General features: G+C 31.0%; 2 protein-coding genes across 2 annotated transcripts; both read left to right on the top strand.

The window, feature by feature from the left end:
- Positions 1-1,263: 1,263 nt before the first annotated feature.
- Positions 1,264-7,419, top strand: LOC130802139 (uncharacterized). The gene is made up of 8 exons (XM_057666045.1): positions 1,264-1,620; positions 4,401-4,514; positions 4,797-4,865; positions 4,983-5,002; positions 5,079-5,131; positions 5,225-5,255; positions 5,356-5,437; positions 6,713-7,419. The coding sequence occupies exons 1-8, from the start codon at positions 1,428-1,430 to the stop codon at positions 6,907-6,909; spliced, it is 759 nt and encodes a 252-aa protein (XP_057522028.1). The 5' UTR covers positions 1,264-1,427; the 3' UTR covers positions 6,910-7,419.
- Positions 7,420-14,199: 6,780 nt separating this feature from the next.
- LOC130802138 (MADS-box transcription factor 23-like) lies at positions 14,200-17,998 on the top strand. Its single transcript, XM_057666044.1, has 8 exons — positions 14,200-14,714; positions 16,320-16,395; positions 16,525-16,589; positions 16,697-16,796; positions 16,927-16,968; positions 17,055-17,096; positions 17,217-17,392; positions 17,484-17,998. The coding sequence occupies exons 1-8, from the start codon at positions 14,533-14,535 to the stop codon at positions 17,566-17,568; spliced, it is 768 nt and encodes a 255-aa protein (XP_057522027.1). The 5' UTR covers positions 14,200-14,532; the 3' UTR covers positions 17,569-17,998.

Here is a 17,998-nt window from a genome sequence, read left to right as displayed (position 1 = left end):
GAGAAGTAAGAACAATGTATGTTCAAAGAAGAATTCAGAAAAAATGTATGTATTGGGTTGGAATTCCCTTAAGTACACACAACCTATTTATAGAGGTGTGTGTCAATCAATACCAACTTAAGAAACAAAATTGTTTCATCCAAATCCAAGCAAGTGCTTGTTTCACTTAAAGCTCATCAATGAAAACAAAGTATGTTTCATCAATTAATATAACCATCATTTGTAGGTTATCAATCATTAGCAATTACTGAAATCAATCATCACCAATGAAATAAACTAACAAAACCGTAAAAATTCAAACCCCAAAAAACCGAGATCCAACAGTTGCTCATGTGCATAATTTAGTGTTCATTCAACACCTTATTGACGATTCCATCAACTTTCAACACCAAAGAAGCCGTCTTTCTAATTAGACCTATAAGGATAAAACATACATCCTTCATTCGAAAAAAGGGATATGTAATACTCCTATATATTTTCTTAGTTCTTTTAATGTGACTTATTTTATATTTTAATTCATCTCATTGATTTTGTTCAATTTTTATTCAAAGATATGACCACTTGTATTAACTCAATCACTTTAAGTCCCTAAAATCTAACTCTTTAATCTTTGTGTCATATGTAAATAATGCAAAATAATTAAAATAGAAGGAATTAAATTTCATAGGAGTATATATTTTAGAAAATGAAAAGAAAAACCGCATAAAATGGTATCCTTTTAACTTATGAATTGTTAATATAATCACCTCATGATCACTTTGTAATCAATTAATTACCAATAAAGTTATATTTGATGATCAAATTGTTTTACCAATAGGCCTTGTTTGGTGAGATTTTTAACTAGTTTGTTGGTTGACTTTTGACTAGTTTGTTAGTTGACTTTTGACTTTAGCTTGTTAATTAATAAAAAAACTTATTTTGCAAATGAAAAATTTTATCGAGTAACTTGTTTTTTAACTTGTTTGCCTTTTTTATCAAACAATTAACAATTAATAACTAATTTAATTAAAGAGTTCCATAAACAATAGATAATAGTTTTATCCTACTACCTATAGACTAATAAATGAAGTAAATGATACCAAAAGATCAAATAAACAAATTAATGATACAATCGTATAACAACAACAATCAAAAACCTAACAACTAACAATTAACGACTAACAACCAACAACAAATTCTCTCGAAAACACCATTAATCAACAAATCCCAAATCTGCGCAAAAGTGTAGCATTCGCCACATGTTGTCACCCAATTGACTTGATTAATAACGAAATTCACTATCTGAGGAGTATTACTAGCCCGAAACGCGTACTCCTTTTTTACTCTCTTTATTTACTCATTGACTTCCCAATAAACCACCCATAGGCAACAGCCAACAGGCGACAAGGCACAAGATCTTCTCTTCCAATTTGGTGTAATTGTCCCTGATGTCCACCATGTTTAGAAATGTTTCAAACTGCAACACTTACAACTATAGTGATGCTTCTTACTGGGATGCTCGTTACATTCAAGAATCTGGTTCTTTTGATTGGTATCAGCGTTACTTTGCTCTTCGTCCTTTTCTTCGCAACTTTATTCCCACTTCTTCTCCCGTTCTTATGGTTGGCTGTGGAAATGCTGGTAATTTCACTTTTTCTTATCAAAATTCATCTTTCCTTCAATTACTCATCATTATCATCACATCTCGTGTATGTCACTATAAAAAATATGATCTTTCCCTAAATTACTGTTTACCCTTTTATCAAATTGAAAATTTTTTGATTTAATTTCCTTTTAGAGATTGTGGGTCTTTTTGCAGGATTATTATAAGTGGGTAACTTTGCCATTAGATGCAAGTTTTTGGGTTTTGTTGGTTAAAAGTGGGTGTTTTTAGCTGTTCAATTTGGGTATTCTTGACGAAACTTTTATGAATTTCATTTTTACAAGTAAAGTGTAGTCTTTTCTTCATTTTTCCCCAATGTGTTTGTTTTTGGCTAAAGTTTTTTTTTTTTTTTTTTTTTTTTTTTTTTTTTTTTTTTTTAAGATTGTGGGTTTGTTTTCTATGATTATTAGGATGAGAAATTAGTGAGTAAAGTTGTTATTAGATGATTTATGGGTTTCATGGATTGAAAGTTGTAGTTTGTAGGAGGAAAGGACTAATCAAAATAAATGTTTAAAGGTTTAGTACCTAGTGGGGTATATGGCGATGGAAGAATATGAAAATTACTTGATCCTACATCTAATGTAGGATCTAAAGTTATTTTTATATCATCCATGCATAACTTTTTCTAGATTTTTCTAGGATGTTTTATTAACTTACACTGATTTCTTGAACATAACTTGACCATTCTAGGAGTGAAAGTATCTAGAATTTTAAATTTTTTTTATTGTTAATATCTAAATCTCCTACTCAAGAATCTTGTACATCAAAATATACATTGAAAATATCTTTATACATTGTTGATGCACTTGTCAATTAATTATCAATTTTTATGTTCCTAAAAGAAAGGAAAATTTTGCATTGTGTAGTTGATTTGCATTGGGCTTTTAAGGACCAACCGAGTTGATGAACATTTCAAGGAGTAGATATTTGCATGTTAGATGAATCATGAGATTAATATTGATATTAAAGTTTTGAAATTGCTATTTTAGAGTTGGTTGCCATGTGAGCCATCGAAACTCATGAGTCAAAAGGATGATGTTGTTTTGTAAATTCATATGCTGGTTGTTATTCCACTTCATGTATGGGCTAGGAGAGTGATTTTTTAACTTATATCTTTTGCGATTTTGTTTGCAACTTGTTTCCTTTAAAGATGCTCGGTATGGATATTGCTTTACTTAGGTACCTAATATTTAACAACTGGCAATGAACGATAATCAAGGGAAAGCCTAGGCCATGTCAAGAGTTATCTTATTAAAAACCCTATTAATATTGAATATGTGTAACACAATCTAGTGGTTTAGTACACATGCATAGTTAAGTGTTCACCCACTCTATATTAGTATCCTGGATTCTCTCCTGCCCACACTAGTGCTCAAAATTGTGCATGAATCACCGTGTCATCTCATTGGTATGTTATATGAGAAACTTTTGCTTAATTCACCTAAGAATTAGCCTCCACATGAAACCTACTAGACTAGGATGCAATACGTAAACTAAAAGCTGATCATTTGTGGGCTACCGCCTAGCTCGAAAAATGGTCGGGCTTGAACAATAGGTTTTTAAAAAGTTCAAAGTACTGGTGTGTCATATATATATATATATACATACATATATATATATATATGTATATATATATTGTGTCATATATATATATATATATATATATATATATATATATATATATATTTATATTTATATATATAGCACCTACGTGTGTGATGACCTTTAAAGTGTTGATGAACAATCTCTTGTAGCTTGTAGCTTGTAGCTTGTTTAAATAAAAAATAAAGGACGGGGAACAATAGGATGAGAGGGAAAGGGAAAGGGGAAGGGGAAGGGGAAGGGGAAGGGGAAGGTGAAGGTGAAAAGGAAGGGAAGGAAGCCAAAAAGAAAAGTATGTGAGATGAAGGTGTTAGGATAGAAAGATTTGAATTAACATTATTTGGTTGAAAATTAAGTTGGTCGAGTAAAGGTCAAAGAAAGGGCTAACAAATTACAAAAGGTTGTTAATAGATAAAGGATTAATAAAATCTATTGTCCATCCATGTTTATATACTAAATCCTTCTTTAACTAGAAAGAATTAGAAGGTTGTTACAGCTTGTGTGTTATATTAACAAGTTTGCAGCTTGTATCATGAGGAAAATTTGCTATGCGTTCCATTGATAATATGACTAACATGCATCTTTTTGATGCTTTGAGAACCTGAAGTGAATTTGTGCATATGATTATAAAGCATGTACAAGATACATAGAATTTCTTTCCTTCTTAGTTGTATCCTCCTCCTCATCATAACTCTCGGTATATCCCCTTATAGAAGCTATGACCAGGGATTGGGTCATTTATTTTTATTTACAAGTCATTCTTGGCTATAACCTCCTTATCTCTTTTGATAAGAGTATGGATGTGTGGTCTGCACCCATAGTTGTATCTTATTGTTATCTAAACAAGGGATTAATGAACCTTTTCCTCTCCGGATCTTTCTCTCCATCCATCCAAATCCGTCTTTCTAAAAAAATTTTAAACCTTTTCATGTGAAGAACAATTAAATGAATTGACATAGAGTGTTAATTGTCACATTAACTTTTACATCGGTTTTTCCTATGGACTCATAATTTTACTTCATTTTATCAAAGGCTATTTTCTTTATGCAATAAATATAATCCCATTGGCGTTGAATACTTGAATCTTGATTAATGAACTGCTGTTCCGCAAGATAACAAATTCTGATGATATATTTTTTTTTTGGGTAAAAATTAGCCATTTCAGAGGACATGGCGAAGGATGGATATGAAGAGATCATGAACATTGACATATCTTCAGTTGCAATCGAAATGATGAAAAGGAAGCATGCACACATACCTCAATTGAAATGTATCCTTGTGTGTGGCAGGACTTTTTTTTTGAAGTTTTATTTATTTTTTTCTTTTTTTGTTCAATTTTCTTTGCTTGCATCATTGCTCATTAAAAAGTGTAATATCTTGCAGTACCCCCCCCATTCTGTTAAGTTTTTCATAAACGGGGTGAATCTTGTATTAATATTGAGTTGTTTAACACAAAATAATTGCAGTCGAGTTGGTTCAATATGTATATATCTCGAATTTGCCCCTAGTCGTAAATGTTATTGAATATATCCCTTATCTGTCCAACGGATAGACGTGCAGTTGGATGTTAGAGACATGAGTATTTTCCCTGATGATTCATTTGGCAGTGTGATTGATAAAGGTAAGTTTATATTTTATCATATGTGAAGTATGATTCATTTGGAAGTGTAGTTCGATAGTATTGACCCATGTTTTTTTCTTTCTCCTGCTTGGATATGCACTGCCGTATACACTATAGGAACTCTCGATGCTTTGATGGTAAGGACTGCCTTGTGATCACTTGATGGTTTCTGTTATGCTATATCCTAATTTTACTTTTTTCTTATTATTGAAGTGTGGTAATGATGCTCAAATAAGTGCTTCTCGGATGTTGGGTGAAGTTAGCAGGTCTTGAGATTTGATACTTAGTACTATCTACTTTTCGTTATGGTTTAATTTTTTATATATTTCCCCTTGATTGGAGGACTATTTATTTTGTAGGCTACTTAAACCTGGAGGAGTATATCTGTTGGTAACCGTACCTCGCCATCTTTTTCCATGACTTCGTTTGGATTTTGCTGAAAGTAAATCATTTTCAGGCAGATATCTCATTTCTGTAATTCCCTTTACAGATTACGTATGGAGATCCAAAGGTAAGGATGCCTTATTTGAGCCGACAAGTATACAATTGGAAAATTGAACTATACATAATCCGTAAGTCTTTTACTTGTGAACTCAACTTTGTTTTTGTATTTCATTTTAACCTATGCTGTAGAATAACTTCTGATTAAGGTTTTATGTATTGTTCAGATGTGTATTTCTATATTTCCTGGTATCTATGACTCTTGATTTCCTTTTTATTATCTCATCTTTACCCTGATTTTACTTTGTATGTAGTAATTATTGTTTAGTTGATGATATTTTATGTATACAAGTGTTGAATCTATCACACAATCATCAGTCTGTTTGTTTGGGAGATATTATAAGTATTGGCAACTGGGAGACTGTCCTGAGATTCCCCTACGGATTGTTTACTAGTAATTTTCTTATTAATTATGTTCATTTTGAACATGCAATATGGGATGTTGAGCATTATAAGTAAAACTACTTAGTATGAACTTTGTGACTATCTCCACCTACTAGAGTGAAAAGAAAAGCTTCATATGTCAATCTTATCACACGAATATACAATGATGGTCTATTTTGTTATTCAAAAAACTTTGATTACTAATATAAAGCTGTGACTCCTGACTCAACCCATCTTTCGAGTCGACACTAGACACCCCAACTCCCCAAGTCACGCAAGCCCAAAAACTCATTTTGTCTGCATTATTGCTTGTCCAAGACTTTGGCACCTGACACGAGTCGGGATACCCGAATGAGTCTGAACATAGGATCAGGGATGGGGCAGAGAAGTGTTAAGATTGTGATACATTGAGTAATATTGCACAAGTGCTCATCTTTGGATAGCATTAGCAGGCAGATCTGTGGCCTTTGATTATAGCGGACAATATCTACTTATGTGCTTTGTATGAAATGTCATTGAGTTTTGGCGGGTTTCATTCTCCATGAATCTGATCGCTAGCTCGACCTAATTGACAAATTACATAAACTACTATTCGATTTTTGCTTGCCTTGCATGTAAGACTAATACTATGTTTAGATAACAATTTTGGAGAGAAAAGGAGAGGGGAAGGAAAGGAGGGAGGGAAAAGGAAAGGAAGAGAAATGGTAGGTAAACCTTTATTGTATGTTTAGGAGGGAACTGGGAAGGGAAGGGAATGAAAAGGAAGGGGAATGTGTATATTTATGCCTTAGGCAGGACTCCGTGGCCGAATCCTATGTATTTTTGGAATCAACCACTTTATCATCACTAACGAGTATAAGGTTGTGTACATCTGAAAATTTTTGCTTTCCTTTCACTCGGCAAATAAATCTTTTGATACAGGCAAAAATGTGTAAAATCTAATTTTCCTTTTATTTCTACAGCAAGACCTGGGTTTGAAGGGACAGCTGTTAGATCCACTAAAACATGCTTGGAACCCATCCCTCTTACTGAGGATGGGCTGCTTCCACCAGATTTAGTCTTGGAAGATCCAGATTGTCACTTCATATACATCTGCAAGAAGAACGATGAGGGGCCAACTAGCGTAGCGTCACATCCTATGACTGGTGATACGATATAATCCGATACAGACCAAATTCCTCTCTTTGCAAACTAAGTCTATAGGTTTTGTTGTTGTATCAAGCTTTGTAAATGTAATATTAGGTGTGCATAATTGTTGTTCAGAAGGAGTCGACGATTAGTGGAATACGTGAACTCTTCTTTGAGAGCCGCCTTATTAATAGCTGAATGAGGGTTTATAGATTTTTCGTACTTTAAATCAATGGTGCTGCTCTACCTCATTGCTTCCTTTACTTCCTTAGTTATGTGGTACTGCCGTAATGGTAGTATATATACAATGTGTTTTCTGTGTTTTGTACTTTAACTACTTGGCTAGTTTTCTTTTTCTTTTCTTTTTTTTAAATTGCGAGATTTGCGATATTGCAATGAGAGTCATCTTCCATCTTTTTGTTGGAAACGAATTTGAAGTGTATCATTATTGATAGGAATAATAGCAGCTAGCAATTCTATTTGCTTGAGCAGAATTTTCACACGACTATTTTGATCAGTCTAGCCATCTTTCCACGTTAGATGGCCACTTGCTTATTGTATAATATATAGGAATCAAATTAAATTATTACTTCTATTAGAGTTATGGCAAATATCCATGAATGATCTTGGTTGTTATTTTTGAAAAATAACAAGGGATGCCATTGAACCTTTTGGTTATTATTGCCAAGGCTACGGTTTCAGTCATTTGATTAAAATACTATTAAAATTGAATTGTGTTACATAATATATTTAAAGTTAGAAGTCAAATTGGTTTAACATATACATATAAGTGACTGTTCGATCCATCTTATGCTAAGATCTAGGATCTGATCTTGACTATTAGTGAGTATTTATGTTGCAATTAGCTCATAGGCATATAGGCTTACTATTCAAGTAGTGGGTGTGAACTTGATGGACTAAATTAGATTGGACATATGAATTCGACTAGTTAAGATTAACTCTAATAAAGATTAAAGCATTAGTGTTCATCATAATCATATTTAATGTATTCCGCTTATAAAAAGCTATGATCAAGATTTGAGAAGGGATTTAAACGTCATAACGAGCATACCCTTAAAAGAGAGGTTGCGGCCAATAAGACCATCAGCTCGAGTGGACCTACAAACGCAAACAAAGACAAGACATAACAAGACAAGAGACATAGCAAGACAAGGCAGCCGGACAAGATACAAATTAGAGCATTAGTGTTGCCAAGTAGAATTAGGTAGTAGTAGTAATCAAAACCTCACTTCTACATATACAATTATTTCCTACACGTATAGGTTTTGGAGGATGATCCTTAAGTGAGAATAGTGACAACTTATTACTTACTATAATCAAACTCCCTAGTATCTTTATAGCTAGAAATAAGGTGTTGCTATAAACTCTCCTCCGTAAAAGGCAATTACCAATTGCCTCTATTTGGCTATTTATTTATTTACTCATCCAATATTAATATAAATATACCCACAAAAAAGGTTCCACTTGTTGATGAGGAAAGAGTGATTCTAATGGAGTTTCCAAACTTAGTTAAAATATATTCCTTATTTTAGAGATTAACCACATAAGGAAAGGTTAAAGGAAGTAGAAACTTTAGCACTTCAGAAAGTTGTTCATAGAATGGTATAAACAATTTCTTTAAGTTGGTTTATGCGCATTTCAAGTTTGGCCTCTCTTTTTCGGGTTAGCCTAGATATGCCATATGCCCATATCCATGCATGCTACTATTACTATTTACTATGGCTTGCTTTTATTCCAATTCATATCACTTTCCCACCTAAGTTAGTTATCATATGATTTTGGGTTAAGTGTAAGATGGTTAGAAATTCCCATGTTTGATTCACATCTTATGCGATAACAATTGGAAATAATTGTTAGTTTTTTTTTTTTTTTTTTTTTTTTTTTTTTTTTTTTTTTCTCATTCTTCATATTCACCTGATCGCATAACATATAGGGTTTACGTACCACTTACTTGCAGTTTACCACTAACTATTTTGAGCAAAAATTCAAGCAAATTGGTAACTTAATGCTAAACTAAACCTGAGATACTTTTTTGAATAATTGGCTCCATTTAATTTCAAGTATTAAATCTCCTTTGGTATATTATTAGTCTTTTTTTTAGTATAGAGTGATAAAGCTCAACAAATCAATTAACAAAGGATCAATATTACTTTATTTCGTATCAACAAAAATACTACTCATTATTATAGAATTATAGTTATTTTTTAAATTGAATCGAGTCATATTACTTATAGAGTCATAGTATAATATGATAAAATAAATTCTAATCAAAATTTTAATTGTTACGTTTTTCTAAGTCAATTTGCAATATATTATCTTGGGAGAACAAGAAAAATAATAACAGAATTCTACTTTAAGATTTAAAGTTGAATTAAATTGAACCTTTAACCTTATAATCACGATAATATATATCGGATATAGTAGTATAAATTAAAAGAAATACATTAATTTATTTATCTTATTTTAATGCATTTTTTCTAGAAGATTATTAGGAGTAGAAATTTTTAGTCCAAGTTAAGAAATGATAATAGGACGTAAAATCAAGAAAATTAAACACCCAATAGCCTAAAAGAAGTGACATATTTGAAGACTAATTTTCAAGTCTACTACTAGTCACAGTCAAAAAAGGGGAAAGAAAAAAAAAAAGTCTTTTCATATGCAATTCTAAGAAATTTCTTCCTTTTATCGTGTTTCCTGTTATAGACTTCAGTGCAGACAAAAATAGAATTCATATTTGTCAAATAATTTTCTTTTTTTAATGTGGATCTTCCTTTTCCAATTTTAGAGCAATATTTATAATTTTAGAAATAATGGTAAATTAAAGATAGGATATGTTTTGAGAATTGGGAGTTTGTCTCAATTAAAGAGCAAGTATTAATATTAAAAATAATGGTTTAATTAAAAATTGAATTTTTGATCTTATTAGTTATCATTTATAGCTTATAATTATCAATTTTTGATCTTATTAGTTATTATTTATTTTCTAAGAATTATGGCTCAAAGGTTAAAAGTAACAAAGTGATTACTAGACCTTAAGTATGTATGAGTGCAGTGGCGAACTTAGAGTTTGAAATATGGGGTTGTAAGCTTAATAAAAGCGTCTTCTTTCCCATCAACAAATAAAATATAATATTTTTTTTGAAAACAAGTAAAACATAACTTGAAAGACTGCAACATAAATAAAGAAACTCAACATAATTTTAATACTTTATAAGTTATTCAAATGATGACTTTTAATGTTATTCATGAATAACAATCAATGAAATCATACACAAATACAAATACAAATTCTGATTCTGAATTGAAATTATCATAACTTAAAGCAAATAAAACTAAAATTATCATAATTGAAAGCAAATTAAAATTATGATTTATAAACAAAAAATACCAAAATCATACACAAATAAATTGATCTTATCATTAGTTATAGCAAATTAAAATTAAACCCAAATCAAATCATACTCAAATTCACAATACAATAGTTAATTAAATTCTAAATTCTAGTTCAAGTAAAAAAAATTTCTAAATTCTAATTCAATTTTAATAATTTACCTAAAATAATTATGGGGGACTGGATTGTGGGGCTGTAGACTGTTGGTAATAATGATGCAATGGCGGCGATAGTGTCGGCAAGAGTGGTTGTGGGTCGGCTACGAGCAAGCGACAAGCTGTCAACAATGGTGCTTGACAGTTTGAGAATTCCGAAACAGAGATTAGGAGGAAGAAGAGTCGAAAATGGAAGAATTAAGGAAACTAATAATTATTAATTTCCTTCCTTTAAGTCATTAATTGTAATTGTTCTTATAAAGTATTAATTATGTTAAAGTTATACATTAACAAATGTAAATGTTGTAGCCTAGTGGTATAGAAGTGGGATTAATTATCCATATTTTGGCAATAGGTCATTGGTTTGAGAGATAAGTACTACTTTCTAGAATTTATTTTTAATGGTCACCTAAGCTAGGTCCGCCACTGTATGAGTGGTAAAGGACACTCCAAGTCATGAAATAGTACACACCAATTGTGTGCATAAAACAAGTATATGGAATGTGCCACATGGGTTTGTCATTGATAATCAAGGCAATATATAGTACAAACTAGCTGGTTCAAGCTATGGGTGCATAGAGGAGACCATAGTGGACTATTCAATCACATGTGAAGGAAAAGCAAAGTCTGACAGTGCAGGACCTGCTCTTTGCTTGACTAGGTTGCTCGACCGAGTAGGAGGTCGAGCAAGCTCTCTGACACGCGTGGCTACTATTTTCTGTTTCATTCAATGTCACCCCATTTTCCCCTTTGTGTATATAAGTTATATTGTTATTGTTGTATGTTGTAGAGCCAAGCTATAAGCTTGAGCCTCTCATTTTTTATCCTTATCACACTCTAATTAATTCTCTACTCAAATGTATAGCTTACATACTACTATCCATTTATGTAATTCCTTCAACATCGTAATGAGCTTTCAAGCCATAATCATTAACCTTTCGTGCCACCTATCTTTAGGCCCATGCTTCTGCATACATTAGCTTACTCTAACAAAAAGCTAATTGTGTTAAAAGAGGTTTTGACCTAATGGTTAAGAAATAGCTAGTGGGGACATTAAGGTGGTGTTCTATTTGGTAGCGAATTATATTTTTCTTGCAAAATAAATTTTACTAGATATGTTTAATATAAATGTAAAATACAAATGATAATTAATTTTCTTTGTAATGATGGGTGGAAAATTTATTGAAAAAAATCTAAATATTAGGGATGAGGAGCATAATTCTAAATTTTATACCAAGTTTTCCACTTTAATTTTCTTATCAAACCAAACAATGGTCAATGAAAATTGAAAAACAAATTTTAATATTTTCCAAAACTAAACAACCCTAATTCTTCATTGCAAAGAAACTATATATTGTCTGTTGAGCTTTATAAACAAGTTATGACCAGAGAAAATTAGGTAGTAAAGATGACAATTGCAACATATGAGTATATCGCTCTAGACAAAAAAAAAAAAAAATGTTCAACAAATAAAATCATGTTCTAATTTTCAAAATGTTATCTTTGATACCCTTTGGATTTGTTAATTAAATTCTTACATAGCATTAAATGTTTAAAATTGTTTTGATTATTTTAATAAAAGAAAAAATCAATTAAATTAACATATGAGTATTATAATCAGACACAAAAAAATCAAAAATAATTTGTTATAATATAGTAAACCAAAAATTCAATCTAATTTAAACACTCAAATAAACACCTACATTGATTCAATTAATATCATTGATCATGCCATCATCTAACTTTGGTCTCCAACTTCTTGGCTTTGTTACACAGGTTAAAGGTCAAAAATCAAAATTTTTGTGTATGAATAAAAGCTTATAGGAGCTAATAGTCGTATAATGTAACTTTTGTTGAAAAAAACTGTAATTGGTTGATCATACTTTCTTTGTTTTCCATCTTTCTAATTTCTTTTGCCATATTTTCCATTTCTTTGTGTAATATTATTCTGCTTTTGTCTACTAAAAGACATGCACATTCATACTACTTCCATTATTTTACTTTTCAAAATTATTTTTCATTTGAGAAACTCAATTTTTTTCACCGATAACAAAATAAATTAGTTCACACGATTGTATATAATTCTCAGTGAATTCTAATTTAAACTACTACATTAAGTTGTCTCTTAATGTCTTTTAGGAGTAGCTATATATAAAAGGAGAATTATTTTTATAAATACAGGGACGAAGTCAATAATTTAAATTAAGGAGGCTAAATATTAACCAGAAAAAAGTTTTTGGGATGATCGATATAATATCAATATAATTAGATCAAGATCACGTTCAAAAGGATAAGAGTTAATATCACGATTGATGATAGCATGTAGGAAAATCGCAAAATTATATCCTTATCAAACGAGGTTGCAACCAGTAATACTTGCAGCTCAAAAAAGACCTTATAGTAAATAAGAACAAAGAATGGCAATAAATCATAGGAGTAGACAATCAATAAAATATATTAATGAAGAAACGACTAAGTACACGTGTCGCACTCTCATTAAAAATTTTCCCGCCTCTTTTTTATCATTGACATGAAAATTTTTGATACTTAACTTCATATTTAAGGAAACAATTAACACATTAAAAAATGTAATATTTGTTGATTGAATATAAATATATGTGATCTATTATTAATACACTATATTTTCTTATGTAAATCAATAATTTTTTTTATCCCAAATCATAAAGAAAATTAAAACTTGATTCACTAAACCATTATCAAAACTAAAGTGATCCAACCAAAAACCATAAAAAAAAAATGTTATATTCAGTTTATATATTTGATGATTCATTTAAATTTTTTTAATATTAATCATACATGATACAAATCTACAAATTAAATTAAAATATACTATATTGATGGTAAATCTATAATCTTTTAATAATGAAATATTTTTAAAAAGAATGATTTTATTGATTGATGGTATTTTTTTGTCTTCACATATATGTTCTAATCTAATTGTATAAGAAATTACTTCATTCACTTTGATAGTTATATTATTATATCAAATATAAAGATTTAATAATTAAGTTTATATTCTACATGAATTAATATATATATATATATATATATATATATATATATATATATATATATATATATATATATATATATATATTGAGATGATTAATATTGATATATTCATATCAGTATATATCTATAGTATCCGTGTTTTACACGGGAATCTATCTAGTACAAAATAAGGCAAAAACAAATCACAAACATTAGTCAACAATTCTAAAGCTTTAATGTAAAAATTTTATATACACTTGTTTTATAATATTTTAATGTACAACAATCTACTAATAATAATAAGTATTTTCTAATACTTGTACTTATCGAGTAAAAATACTAAAAATAATACGAATTAAATTCATACAGATTATTTTTCAACTTTAAAAAAACTTAGTATAGAGGGTAGTATTTAGTACTTCACACCTCTCCTGAATTTTCATACGAATGACACAAGTACACAAGTTGTTGAACTCCGTTTTGATGAGCACCCACAAAACAGGAGAAAGTAAGAACATTAACTCCATATTTGAACGTAGTCATCAATATCATCATCATACATCACATCAACAAATCCTTTCAAATTTAGAAATTCCGAGTAATCAAAACATTTCAAGAAATTAGTAAAATTAAATTAAATTAAACCTTAAGAAACTCAAGGATGGATGGTGGCCCACAAGTAGGCATAAAATTTACAGAAAATGATGTAAATGTGGCAAAAAGGGTCATGCAACAGTGCAAGACTTTGCCATGCAGAATTACCATTTCTAGGTTCAACCATTCCCTTTCTTTCTCTCTCTCTTCCTCTAATTGGACTATCTCTTGTTTTTTAATCCTTCTTACTTCTCTTTTTTTTTCTTCCTTTCTTTCTCTCTCCATTTTTAGCAACTCCTTATTTATTTTCTATGTTTAGAACAGAGAGAATTTTACCAAAAAGGAAGGGTTTTTCTTTCTTTTTAAGAAGGAAACAGGGGAGAAAACAGGGGTTTTTCATTTTTGAGCTTATTGATTAATCAATTCTTTGGTTTTTGATCAAATTCCTTGGTGGGTTTTTCTGGGTTTTGGGTGAATTAAAATGGGTCGTGGAAAGATTGAGATTAAGAAGATTGAAAATGCAAATAGTAGACAAGTTACATTCTCTAAACGTCGTTCTGGGCTATTGAAAAAAGCTCATGAACTTGCTGTTCTTTGTGATGCTGAAGTTGCTCTTATCATCTTTTCTAGTACTGGTAGACTTTTTGAGTTCTCTAGCTCCAGGTATTTTTTAATTCTTTTTTATATATTTATTTACTTTTGGTTATTTCTTATGCAAACCAATTTTTATCAGGAAAGAAATGATTTTTTTGTTTTGTTCAAAGATGCTATCTTTGGTGTGTTGCATCTTGCATGTCAAAATTTCTGGTATAAAGCTCAAAAAATGATCAGAAATGTTTAATTTTTTTATTTTTGTTAATTTTAATGAATTTTGTTGTCGGTTGAAATTTTGAATTTTGGTTTCTTGGTGCTTGCATGTGAAGTTTGTTTGACCTTGTTGACTGTATTACTAAATTTTGTTTCTTCTTAGTAATTCCCAGGAGAATAATAAGAAGATTCATATTTCTTCTGATCATCATAAAAAAAAAAAGGTTTTCATATTGCTTTTTGGTCTGAAGTTTCCAACTTTTACTTTGGTCATTTCGTTCTACAAATATTTTCTTTTTTCTCTTAATTAACCAAGAAAAGACTATTATACTTCTTTCCTTGAAGATTATTTTTTTGGTGCCAAAAAAGAGAAAAAAGTTTAAAAAATATAAACAAAATAGAATTATGATATAGTAAAACTGCATGATTTTAGAGAAGTTATTGAATACTGCCTTTTAGAAATGCATGGCTTATTTTACTGAATAGGTGAAAGAGTGAGTCTTGTAAGCATGTTATACATGGAAAGACTAAAAATATACGATAAATTTTAAAGGCTTTGTTTACCTTCTTTTTTTTTTTCGAAATTTTAACACCTCAAATCGAGTAATTAAATTAAAGTAAAAGCAATTTAATTAAAGTGGTATAGATTTTATGTGTTTGACACCCTATACATGTTCAAGAGTCATGACCATCCCTAATGTGAAATATGGTATTGAAACAGTAAGGTTTTTGGAAGCTAGAAACTAATTAGGTTACCTTGAACTATCAAATTATAATAATTAAAACTTTTGCAAGGATGCAACACGCCCTAATATATATATATTTACTGGTCTCTTAAGTCTCAAAGTATGACTTAAAAGCTTTTTTGAATGGTGTGGTAATTACGTGCAAAGGAGTAAGGACTTTGATTTATGTTGTTATATTTATGCAGTGAGCTACTTGATGTCAACATAGTATGAGTATATGTGAGAAAAAAGTTAGATAGTATTGCAGTATGCTACCTATTATGGCTCCAAATTATGGTCAAATCACTTTTGTTATAATTTGGCCTGGACATCTTTGATCCTCTAACAATTTTCCCTACGATCAGAGACGGATGGTCTGAACAATCACTTCTGCATGTGTTTAGAACCAGCTCGACTAATACTATTCCCATTTCCAGCACAGATTCACTGAAAAAATTGTCTTTGTTTTCTTGATGATCAAAGGGAAATATTAAGCTATTACTCATTTCGTCCCTTTGAATTTGCTACACTACACTCAAAAAACTCTCATTTCAATTTGCTGTAACAAATTTAAGGGACATAAGAGTTTTCTCTAGGTGTGCAACAAACTTAACCTTGAACCCCAGATGATTCATTGCAGCTTTTTCATTTGTGACATGCTTGATTCCCAGCATGCATGTACATACTGTCTGTTGTATCATCTCGAAAAGTAATGTTTTGGATGCATCATGTGCAGCATGAAAAGAACACTTGCTAGGTACAAGAATACTAAGGAAAGTCCTGATGCAATGCTTGGAAATCCAAAGATGGAGGTATGGCCTAAACTCATTCTGTTTTTAGTTTTCTAGGAACATTTAGTAATCATTAAACATTTTCTCTCTTTCATTTATGAATTCATTCATATATGTTCTTTTTTTACCGGGTCTCTTTGTGCTTAGCAGATTGAAGACCTGAAGGAAGTTGATAATCTGAAAGATGAGATAATGAGTCTTCAAGCCAAACAAAAGTATACTTGATTAATTTCTTGAACTTGCCATCAATGCCGAGTTTGTAGTCTTGTATCCAAAACTCATGTATCACAATTGAGTGAATAACAATCTTATTGTGACACAGGAGGTTGCTAGGAAAAGATTTATCAGGCTTGAGCATGAAAGAACTGCAGCAGCTCGAGAACCAACTCAACGTCAGTCTATTGTCAGTAAAAGCTAAGAAGGTGCTGTTCTTGATCTTGTGCCGCCTTATTTTCCTTTCTATCGTCTATTGAGGCTTAATATTGTACGATATGCACCCACATCCATTACTATTACTATTTTTCAGTTAATGAGAAAGATTTTGTACTGCAGGACCAACTACTGATGGAACAACTGGCGCACTCACGCGCACAGGTATGTCAGTCTCACGATCCCGATAGTTGATCTAAAATTTATGCTTTTTATCAATACTGAAATTTTACTCATTTTAATTAAATTAGGAGCAGAGGGCTTTGCTAGAGAATGAGTCTTTACGCAGACAGGTAATCGATCGATTTCTAGAACCTGATTAGCAATTGTTACTTCGTTAAGTAAAATAACAATGCCAAAGCTTGACACTAATCACCAAGAAATGTGTAAATTTGAATTTGTGTGAAATTTAGATTGCCGAGCTTAGGGGATTTGTGACGCCGTCGGAGCGTCTGGAGCCTATGTATCTTGAGTACTATCCGTTACAGAAAAGGGTTCGGTGTGAGACAAATACGACGACTTCAGGTTCTGATGGACTTTGCAACAGTGAGTTTGATAAATCAGATTCTGATATTACCTTGCACCTGGGGTATTGCTCTCTTTCTCCATTTCCCACGACTTTTTGAAAAGATTTGACAAATATATGTCTATATATAATCTATGTTCCTTCTTCTATTCAGGCCACCTTGTGACCACAATCTGAATCTGAACAGAAAAGTGACGGTGACGGAGAGCGAGTCTGGAAGTCTAGCAGCTTCTCTTTAATTAAAATTAGCACAAAGATCATGTAGCAGGTTTTAGTAATAGCATATCCAGCAGGATCATGAATGGTACCTAGTTGACTACCTGACATATATACTGAATAAGTTGTATATATCTAGTTAATTACCCGCGGTATCAAATAGCTATCTCTAATGCCTTAAACGAAGAGTAATATCATATTTTTATGTTGCTCGGATTCATCACCTTACCTCAAATATTGCATCAGACTCTTGAGTCTTGACATAGTGACACTCACACATGGGTGCAGGACACTTAAGACAATGGGTTCAAAGTACTAATTACTAAATAGTCAAGTTAGACACTTAGACATGTGCTCATTGTGTGTACTGAGTCCGATGGAATAACATAGTCGTATCTTATGTAAATGAATTGCTAGGGAGTAGTGTAGCTAAAATTTGCGTCCACCGATTTT

The sequence above is a fragment of the Amaranthus tricolor genome, chromosome 16 (assembly GCF_026212465.1).
Source record: "Amaranthus tricolor cultivar Red isolate AtriRed21 chromosome 16, ASM2621246v1, whole genome shotgun sequence".
Classification (NCBI taxonomy): domain Eukaryota; kingdom Viridiplantae; phylum Streptophyta; class Magnoliopsida; order Caryophyllales; family Amaranthaceae; genus Amaranthus; species Amaranthus tricolor.
The sequence above is the reverse complement of the archived record's forward strand: the minus strand, read 5'-3'. Positions and strand labels throughout refer to the sequence as shown.